Source organism: Megascapheus bottae, chromosome 1 (assembly GCF_031878675.1).
Source record: "Megascapheus bottae isolate mThoBot1 chromosome 1, mThoBot2.hap1, whole genome shotgun sequence".
Taxonomy (NCBI): domain Eukaryota; kingdom Metazoa; phylum Chordata; class Mammalia; order Rodentia; family Geomyidae; genus Megascapheus; species Megascapheus bottae.
Window position 1 is genome coordinate 100,751,850 of NC_143509.1, and position 10,707 is coordinate 100,762,556.

The 10,707-nt window shown below is 47.4% G+C and overlaps 1 protein-coding gene across 2 annotated transcripts in view; it reads right to left on the reverse strand.

Annotated features, from left to right (window-relative positions):
• Positions 1-344: 344 nt before the first annotated feature.
• Kcnj6 (potassium inwardly rectifying channel subfamily J member 6) overlaps positions 345-10,707 on the reverse strand; it is a 193,922-nt gene continuing 183,559 nt past the window's right edge. Inside the window, exon 4 of one of the 2 annotated variants that reach the window (XM_090349303.1) lies at positions 345-1,295. In XM_090349303.1, the coding sequence (XP_090205429.1) occupies positions 970-1,295 (326 nt within the window). In that variant the 3' untranslated portion in view covers positions 345-969. Of the gene's footprint in view, positions 1,296-8,310; positions 8,976-10,707 lie in introns of those variants that run through there. The other variant, XM_090349305.1, reaches the window with a different exon arrangement.

Genomic DNA, 10,707 nt, shown 5'->3' on the forward strand with positions numbered 1-10,707 from the left:
TTATCTTTAAACGATGTAAGCGTTCACAGTGTATGAGCATTTGGGTGGTATGTCTTGCCATCTGCCCCTAGATCTATGGCTTATTAGATTGAACAAAAGGGTCAGCAAGGAGATAGAGAGGTGTCCAAACAGTTATCAGTCTGGGACCCAGAACAAAGGCCATGCAGTAAAGGGCCAGCCATCAAAGGGAACAAAATAAGATAGAAAACACAGATCTCAAAACAGAAATACCTACTGTACATTTTTCTTACCTTTTTTCTTCTTATTTCTAAAGTTATATATATATTTCTAAAACTACATTCATGATACATCTATGTACAATATTTAGAAGTTCTGTTCTATAGTACTTTTTGTACATGCTGGACGTTATTACTAATGCTCAAAAGAAAGTAATTACATAAGGCATATATATATGTACAGTGGTTTGTCTTCTGCTTATCTGGGTCCTAGTCTTACCATGCCCGCGTGGGCAAGCACCTGCTCTGTAATAGATGAGATACATTAGGATCTGTATAACTGAGGGTGATAACCTAGACTCACTGCATGATAATTAGGCACTAGAGACCTTCCTTGTCAGAGCCAGATAAAACCTCCGGACACCTATTCTGAGTGGATCTGAGTCGCACGCTACGTGTAGGGAAGAGGCTGGAAGCTCTAAGAGCTGAGTGTCATTTGGGGAGTGTAAGACCCAGCCTGGAGGATAAATGACAGTATGTTGCATCTTCGCCAAATCCATGTCTACTTGTCAGTCTAAACAACTGAAAGAGGGCAGGTAGAAATTTTACACCTTGACGATTTGTCCTCTAGTAATGTTGAAATTAAATTAAGTAAAGGTCAAAGTAAGAGAAAGAGAGAGCGCGAGTGTGTGTGAGAGAGAGCGAGAGAGCGAGCCCAAGACAGAGAAGCAAGGGAATGAGACAAGGAGGTGTGGTGTCTGGGGTGGAGAATGGATCACCCACGGGGCGGGGGCTACACTTTGGATTCATTTTCTAGGTTTGCCACATCACCATTCCTTTCTGTTTGCTCTTCAAGGTTCTTCTCCTCCTCTTCTGTCTCCAGTTCTGCATGTTGGTTGAGTTTGCTGGACACAGACCAACTCAAGGGCAGCTCTGCCCTGCTGGCCAGCTCGGCCAGCTCTTTGGCGCTAAGGGATGGGGTACTGGTCTCGTAGGTCTCGTGGAAGCTGTTGTAGTCAACCTCGTAGAAGCCGTCCTCCAGCGTCAGGACGGGCGTGAACCGGTAACCCCACAGGATCTCACTGGTGATGTAGGAACTTCGGGCCTGGCATGTCATTCCTGTGGAGAGAGTGGAGACGGTTAGAGTGTGTGAGGGGGAACTTTTCAAAGCCAGGGAGACGCAGGGAGCAGCTGTTAGGCTGTGACCTGGGTAAGCAGTCATTCACTCCCTTGTCAGGCGATTCCATTATTCCCAGGAGCAACCTGAGAGCTGTGGCTTGCATCAAGCCACACCTGGTAGGGCTGGATCCCAGGAAAGCACACCTGTGCCTGCGACCAGTCTATGCCAGGAGAACCTCAAGGTCATTTCTAGGTCCCCACAGCTTTGCCCGGGTTTGTGTGTGGCCATTACCTACAGCCTAAAGATACATTTTATAGAACTACATGTAGATTTCCTTTCAGTTGGAGACCAAAGATTAGGGAAATCGCTTACCAAGGCACACCTCACAACCAAGTCCCAGCAATCTTCCAGCAGAAAGAGGAAAGATCCATACGACTTCATCAGTCTGGAAAACACTCAGTTATGTACCTGTGGATGGGGTGAGCCAAGCAAGACTACCACATATGCTTAAAAACCAATCAAAGTGGGCCGGGAGTTTGGCCTAGTGTGGAGTGCTTACCTAGCATGCATGAAGACCCGGGTTCAATTCCTCGGTACCACATGCATAGAAAAAAGCCAGAAGTGGTGCTGTGGCTCCAGTGGTAGAGTTCTAGCCTTGAGAAAGTCCAAGGACAGTGCTCAGGCCCTGAGCTCAAGGCCCAGGGCTGGCAAAAAAAAAAACAAAACAAAACAAAACAAACCAAACCCCAAAAAACAAAAACACAATTAAAGCTAGCTCTCTTGTCTCCCAAAATTCTATCCTCATGGCATACTCACTAATCAGAGAAGACCTCCTCCTTACCTGCTTTAACACCCTTTCTCAAAGTCCTTTGAATTTCTGTGGAAGGAAACATGATGTACAACATTCATGTGCAACTTGAATAAAGAGCTTTTAGTAAAAGTCTCCTTGTTCTTTAGAGACTATTATTGACCGTGAACCTGGGTAGTAAAATGGAGACATTCTAATCTTAGGACATTCCTATTGAGCTAGTACAGTTGTGTTTAAGTGCTGTATTTAAATTTACTTTAACTTATTCTGGTTTATGTTGTTGTTATTATTGTTGTTGGGGTTAAACTTATGGCTTAGGAGCTATCTCTGAGCATTTTATTTTCTTGTCAAGGATAGTGCTTTACCACTTTGAGCCATAGTTCCACTTCTGGTTTTGGGGTGGTTTACGGAAGATAAGAGTCTCACAGACTTTCTTGCCTGGGCTGGCTTTGAACTGCAGTACTCAGAGTTCTCAGCCTTCTGAGTAGCTAGGATTATAGGCTTGAGCCACCAGTACCCACTGAAGTCATTTTTTTATGTGTGATTATGTCTGTGGACTTCACACCACCTCCTCTGTCTTGTGTCTGGAAAAAGCATGTGTGCCCTCTTCATGGGTACACATGACACATGATAATTTATTGTCTGTGGTCCCAGAGTCTGGTCATTTGTGTTTTGGCTTGGATAAACTATTTTATGTGACAACTCTCTCCCTTTTCCTCCTTCCTTTTCTCTTTCCCTTCCTCCCTCCCTTCCTTGCTTCCTTCCCCCTTTCTCTCTCCTCTTTGCACTGAGGACCTCACACTTACTCGGCCGTATCCTTGGAGTTTTGTGCTTTATTTTTCTGATAGTCTGAAGTTTCAGCTTGTTTTTTTTTGCCCTTGCTATCGTTGAACCACAGTCCTATCCGCTTCCACTTCTCAGGTAGGTGGGATTGCAGGGTTGAGCCACTGTGCCCGGCAGACAGCCTTTCTTATGACATGCCGGAAGCTATATTGTTCCTTAACAGTGGGCAGCTAGGGTAAAGCATACTTTTGCTCCGTTGAGGAACCTGTATCCTTCACGCTTGGAATCTTTCCCCAATTGTCAAAACCTGGTTTTGTTTATAGAATCTGAGCCAAGCCCTCTGACTTAGTACATCCTGGTAAGTGAATGCGTAATGCTGCTGGGAACGAGTCTCCCTAAGTGCAAATCCATTTTCAAGTACGTATATTACCTAATCTCCACATTCCTCATCCCAGACCATCTATGGTGAAAAATGTGACCCAGGAGAGCCTGACATTCTAAATAAGGATTCCTGCTATTAACATGGGATTCAAACAGTCCCAGGAACTAACGAAAACTTGGAATGGCAACAAAACCCCCACCACATACCACCAATTGCTCAGGATCACCACAAAGTGTCTAGATTCTAGCCCAGCTGGCTAGATTCGGGTATAACAGGAGTAGCGTGTCAGTTTGTAGTCACAGTTCTGGCCTATTATTATCCTGGGGTGATATGATATTCATATCACCAAGCTTAATCATGAATTTGCCTCTGCCTTTTAAAGACAAAGTTGAACAGAATAGCAGCACCGTGCTCCTCGCTGGGCTCAGCTCTGTGCTCTTATCCTGCTGTCCCTTGGGGGGGGAAGGGAGGCGTGGCCTGGATAGCCAGTGTGCTGAGGGATCCTCTGCAAGTTCGTGGGAGAGCAGGGACGCCAGGATCCCGGACCCAGGGCCACAGCCCTTCTCTGTCTCCTGGAACTTTTGACAGCACAGTTGTGGGGTACATGGATCTGTGGGAATGGGGGTGGGATCATTTCCCCTGGATCGAGGATGACGAGTAAGGTCGACGAGAAGACAGGGTCTCAGCCTCCTAAGTAGCTAGGATTACAGTCATGAGTCGCTGCTGCCCAGCTGGGTTGTCTTCCTTATGGCAGTCATTTCCTGTTCTGTTGCCTTCCTGGACCTCAAGCCTTTGCTACCACCCAGTAGCAGTGGTGGTAACGTTTCCCTCTGGGTGCCTCTCATGCTACCCTGGAAATTCTCCAGGGCTTGGGACATTTGCTCAGACATGATTTTTCTGTCTTCACTCTCTCCTTTTTAGCTCTGCTTCTTTACCTAGAAGATTTTTCATCATTGAGCTAGAGTTTATATTGCTTTTTTACTTGACCATTTTTTAATATCTTTCCTTAGATGGGTATTTAGAGGAAAGACCTCATTTTTCTTTCCCAGTCTTGGGGCTTGAACTCAGGGCCTGAGCACCTTTTTACTCAAGTTATCTATCATTTGGGCCACAACTCTACTTCTAGGTTTTTGGTGGCTAATTGGATATGAGTCTCATGGATTTTCCTGCCCAGGCTGGCTTCCAACTTTGATCCTCAGATATCAGACTCTTGGGTAGTTAGCATTACACACACATTACACATTACAGTGTGAGCATCTGCTACCTGGCTCCTCACCTGGATTTTTTTTAAGTTAAATATTTAATTGACTTTGATCTTTGACCTGCAGTCTTCCCCTGTGGGGATAGAGCTCACATGTCATCTGGTGACCTTTCCCATGCGATTCTAACATTAACTGTCTGACTCGAGACACACGGATCCAGCACTCTTGCAAGAAGTTTGGATTCTGTAGACGTGATGGTATTATTTAACAAAGAGACATGGACACAGTTGTTCACTAATGCATCGACTCAGAACGAGTGTGCCTATTCGGGAGAAAGGGGATTAGGGGGTTATTTGTGATGTTTGAGTGTGAATGGCTTGGGCTTTCTGGGACAGGGGACTTTTAGGGCTAAAGCTGTGGCACCATTGGACAAATGCAGATGGCTGGCAGAGGGAAGCAGAGGGAAGACCTGGACTTGTATGAAGAGAATGAATACCAGCACTGACTTCTGTTATGAACACGTTCTCTTTTGTAACAGGACGGAGGAAGGGGATGGACTGAGACAGGAAGGTGGTACTTGATTGGGTGATCTGGGCCATCAAACAGGAGGTAGCTCTCATCCTTTGTTGAGGTGATGTGTGGAGGAGGGCTGAATGGACCTCCCAAGAACAAGCTGTCCGGAGCAACATGGTAGCATTGGAGTGCCATGTGCAGCGTCTGGGTGAGAGTGGCCTCCAGGGGTCTATGGTAGTTCTCTGCCACTTTCTGGCAGAGATGAGCCACAGGGGAAAGAAGGCCAAGGGTTTGTTGCTCCTGAGTGCTGGGGACCACAGTGGCCACAAAACGGGAGGGTGTCAAGGGATTTAACAAACCAGCGAGAATTTCATTGAATGGATGAACCATGGGACTGAAGCTGAAAGAAAATTGTGAAGGAGAGGGATGAGGTTGCCTTTGGAGAAGAGCCAATGAAAATCAGAGGAAGTTTCAGGCAGGCTGGGAGTTAAGCCTTCAAGTCCATAGGGTGAGATGTCGCTGAAATGAGTTGCCATAATGCCAGTGGTGGGAGGGGTCTTGTACACGCCGGTTCCTTCTGGGGGACACGGTGAGTGGAGGAGGCAGGACTAACGGATCTGGAAGGTAACTGGGCAAATAAGAATCTCCAAGCTTTCCAAGTATGCTTTAAAAATAAGGCAAAAGCATTTCAATAATTTAAGGAACTTCCATTCTCAACTGGTCCTTCATTCCAGAACGGATGCCACTACAGGGCTCCAGTGAGTATTTGATATATTTCCTCTAACATAGCCCTTTCCATCTTAACTCTAACCCTGCCAGCATTCTAGTTTGGTATTCTGAGCAAAAGACTTCATTTAAGATCTCTCTGTCCTCATAGTCCAGTGTAAGACGTTGTACGAGGTAAGGCCAGAGGACCTGTCTTAGCCACCAACACATTCCCCATAGGAAAGTGAGAGGCATGTAGACTTTGCGTAGACTTTGTTATAACAATGACTAGGATACATGGGTAAATAACTCTCTAAGGCAGTACTTAAAAAGTGAAGAAATATCTCCCCAGCAGAAACACAGGAGATGCCGAGGGGCTCAAGAAGCAGTGTAGACAATGGAATTTTGTACAGCTATTAGAATAATAATATGTCATTTGCGGGGAGATGGAGGGACTTAGAACATACCGTGTGAAGTGAGGTAAGCCAAGCTCAGAGACGCCAGGGCTGCATGTTTTCTCTCACATGTGCAAATGGGATCTAAAATACACTGGGACATGACACATTCTACAAGTTTCGAGGCACTCACACACAGTGGGACCAACGGAGGTTACTCTTAGGAGAGAAACCCAAGGGCCCGGGCAATACCTATGTGCCTCTAAACATATACATGATATGAATCCAGATACATTCCAGAAAAAGAATGCAGTTTAGAGATCCTCAAAGAGTCTCGAGAGATTTGGAGGTAGGAGTTTGGGTACAAGTACCCTTAAGTATCTTTCGCCATTGCTCAAAACCTGGACAGAAAGTTCTACCATACTGTGTGTGTGTGTGTGTGCACATGCCTATATTAGAGAACATGTATACCACTGGACTGAGGGCCATGTCTGTTAGTTCGTTCGTTCATTCATTCATGCACCCCTGTATTCACTGAGTGCCACCCCTTCAGTGCTCCTACATTCTCAGCACTGCAGTGTTCTGGGAGTGAGAGCCGGGGCCCATTGTCTCACTGCACGCAGTGGTGGTCCCTCGTAGCACGTCTATTGCTTTGACGGGTCCTCTTTCTTCCTGATTGAACATGTCGACTGCCCTGATAGATGGGGACATAGTTCTGGCAGCTCCTAAGAGCTTATCCCAGTTGCCTCCCCTCGGTGCTGGCGTCAGATCCACTGTCCCACTGGCGGTCTCTGAGCAGCTCCCGGCAGGTCCTGGGATCCCTGGCCCTCCCCCTGTTCACCCCTTCAAATGTGGTCTCCTTTGATCCTTCCCACCAAGCAGCAAGATGCTGCTTCTTGCTTATTTTAGCCATGAGCGAACTTAGACTGTGAGGCAATGGCTTCCTGAGGCACAGAAGAAATGCCCTCAAGAGCTGGGATGTGGCGAACCTTTAGGGTTTGTCTCTCCAGCGTCTGTTTCCTCATCGCCCTTGTCTTGCCTTTGCCCTGGATGGCAAGCAGGGGACAAGGCCTAAGCAAACAGTGTGGGCATTCCTAAGTCCTCGTGGACAGACATGTGGCCCGTGGCATGTGACGCATGCCATGCCATTGACCCAAGCCAGTGGCAGAGAGTTTTGGAACTCTTGGGAGCTACATGAAAGGACTTCGGCCCTCCCGCACTGAACTTGAATGGGCAGGAATTTGAGAGAGAGGTGAATTTCCAAGCTGTACACCAGCACCCACCAAGAGAGCCAGATTATGTTCTGAATAAAGAACATGACGAGCCCAGCAGAGCTGCTGTTATTTATAAAGGAGCCAAGTGAACTCACTGGCTGTTCTTCACAAGAATTTCAACAGACTTCTTCTTCCAAGGAAGAAAGGATACTAGATGTTATGTGGCTCCCCAGAGAAAACCTCTCCCTCCCTCCCTCTGTCTGTCTGTCTGTCTGTCTGTCTGTCTGTCTGTGTCTCTCTCCCTCAGAGATGGTTGACATAAGAGGGACAATACTGGGCACAAAGAACTATGGAACATTCTTTGTCATGTGAGAAGTTAATTGAAGTATTAGCAAAAAGCTAGTTAAACAAAGCGCCATGCTTTGGAAGAGCCTTTGTCACAAGGCGTGGTTTTCTGGGGCAAACAGTTTCTGTGAAACTTATACTAGGGATTGAACTCAGGACCTTGTGCTTGCTAGGCAAGTGCTGTAGCATCTGAGCCACATGCCTTGTCCTTGGCTAGGGTCTCTTGCTTTCACTTGAGCTGGTCTCAAATTATGATCTTCCTGTTTCTGCCTCCCAAGTAGCTGAGGTGACAGGAGAACACCCCCACTTTGCTTGTTTTGGACACAGGTGATGTGAAATCAGATCTGTCGGCCACTCAAGTTCATTTTGTCAAGCTATGCTGGGCTTAAACTTTGAGACTTATTTTTGCAACAAGGTGTTTTCTCTTAACTGTACACAGATTGTTTTATCACAGTGGAACCGATATGGTCTTGGTGTAGAGATGGCTTCCTGAAGTCAGAGCCCAACTAACTCATCTCATCGTGTCCATAGCAGGACCAAGACATTCATCATGGAGATTCACTGGAAAATGCAAGCAGGACTAGTGCATCTCAAGCATGTGGTGGAAATGCACAATGAATTAAAGGGAGAGGTTAAGCATTTGGCTCCTGAAGACATGCATGGCATTGAAATTTATTTGGGACAACCCCCCCCAAACCTCTTGGAAATACTTCCCCTCATTTCTTCTGTGAGGTTCCTGCTGCTGTGTAGCCACTTAAAAATTGCTCCTAAAATATCTGCAGTGCAGAACATTTAGAAGCGACTTGAGTTTGCTGGCAGGCTGGCAGGCAGGCGGACGTGATGTTTGTATGCAACTTTCTGGAAGATTTAAAAACCCCTGCAGAAGTGGGTAGAGGTGATAGATTCCTTCTTTTCTTGTTTTCCTCCCCCCTCTTGGGTAGTCTGAGAAATGGATGAAAAGAGAAATAGACTCAAATATTGGGTTCACTCCTGAGCACATACGAGTCAAGGCAAGGAGATAGGGTGTGTCCCCGGGGAAAGGGACATCAGTGCCAAAGAAACCAGCAGCACTGTGACGTGGCCTGGTTTATTCTGGGAAGGGCAGGTTCAAGAGGGCAGCCCTACAGCTTCTGTTGCAAAAGGGGGAAACTGAGGCAGCAGCCCCTCACCCCAGGTTGCGCTGTTGACTGCTGTTTCCAGATCTGATGTGCAGGGCCTCTCTTCTTTTCCATTCTGCTCCTCAAAAATACTGTCTCTAGAAATGTCGATTTCCACACATGCAGACAGACAGAACACTTCTTGTTCCCTTTTTGTGTTCAGTCTTTACGTTAGCTGGAAACCAAAGGAGGACGGCATCCCTACTCTTGGTTTCCACCAAGAGTTTCAGGGCATCGCAGGCTCGGTGGCTTTGTCAGGGTTCAACTTGCTCTGAACTACATGAGCTATACCAGGGCCCCTGGTGAGGCCTGAGTGGGGGTATCACACAGCCGGCCCCTGGATTTCTCCTTCTCCTCCTTGTCCTCCTTATCCTCATCCTTGTCCTCCTCCTCCTCCTTCCTCTTCCTACACCTCTTCCCCCTCCCCCTCCTCTCCTTTTCCTCCTCCTGTTTTCTTCCTCCCCCTCCTCCTCCTCCCTCTCCTCCTCCTCCTCTGGAAACCGCAGAACACATCAAACCACTCTGTTCCTGACTGGGGGCTGAGCGGAGCCAGCAGTGGACCACAAACTGTCCTGAGCCTAGGGAGGGAACATCACTCCCCCATCCACGAAGCAGGCCCTGGCGTGCCACGTGCTGCCCTTGCTGTCCAGCAGGCGGGACTGCTGCGGAGGAGGAGGAGAGCAGGCTCCCGCTTAGAATCCTAGTGGTGCAGGAGGCGCTGACACCTGGGATCATGGCTGGGCCAGCCGGAGCAGAAAGCCCGGGAGACCCTTCTCTTCAATTGCCCACCAAAAAGCACAAACGTGAGGGTGTGGCTCCAGTGGCAGAGTTCTAGTCCTGAGTGCAAAAGCTAAGAGGCAGAGCCTGAGTTCAAGCACTAACAGAAGACAAAAAGGATGGGACTGAGCCGGGCGCGGTGGTTCACGCCTGTCATCCTAGCTACTGAGATCTGAGGATCCAGGTTCAAAGCCAGCCCGGCTGCTAACGAACAGGGGATTATCTCGAATTAATCACTAGAAAATGGGAAGTGGGGCTGTAGTTCAAGAGGTAGGGCAGTAGCCTTGAGATGGAGAGCTCAGGAACAGCGCCTAGGCCCAGAGTTCAAGTCCCATGACCGACAAAAAAAAAAAAAAAAAAAAAAAGGCTGGGCCATCCCTCAACCTCCCAAGAGGCTGCAGCTGCAGGCATGAGACTCCTGATACCCGGCCTCTCTCAATATGGGATGTCACCTCCAATTCTACATCTTCCTCCTCCTGGGATACCTTTCATCGCGTTGCTTTAGGAGGGGTTGACTTTAATCCGTCCACCCCAATTGAGGATGACATAAGAAAGAACTGCTTTAGGGCAACAAGATGCAAAAGGATCCTTACTTTAGCATCCTGGAAGGAGGCTGTTCTCCTCTGAAGCTTCTAGAAAAGACAGGATTCATCCTCCTGGGAGAACTCGAGGCCCCGAGTGGAGTCAGGCCAGCAACTCCCACCAGTCTGAGGGGACAGCTGCTTTGAAAGCCTTTTCCTCTGTGCGTTTTGGTTATAGAAGACAGGAGATTGTTTTTCTTCTAAATGTTCTCTTCTTTGGCTCGTGCACACATAGGTTGAGGTTCTGTGATATTGCTTTTCATTCTTTTTAAGGCCGAAGAAACATGGTATGTTCTTAGATTAACTTAAATTTCCGACCTCTTATACAAATAGAATGCAGTGGAAGGACCAGGTCGATTTTTCTTTTCAATGACATAAATGCTTTTTTTCCCCCTTCTTTTTCTTTTTTTGATTCCGTTGGGAGAGGGAAAGTAGAGAAGCGCATGCAGAAGGAGAAATCTGCACAGCGTGGGTGATACAGGGAACTCTTCCTTCCTCAAAGTCAGGCTGGGCATTGCAGGGTGAGTAGGAGTTTACCAGGAGTTTATC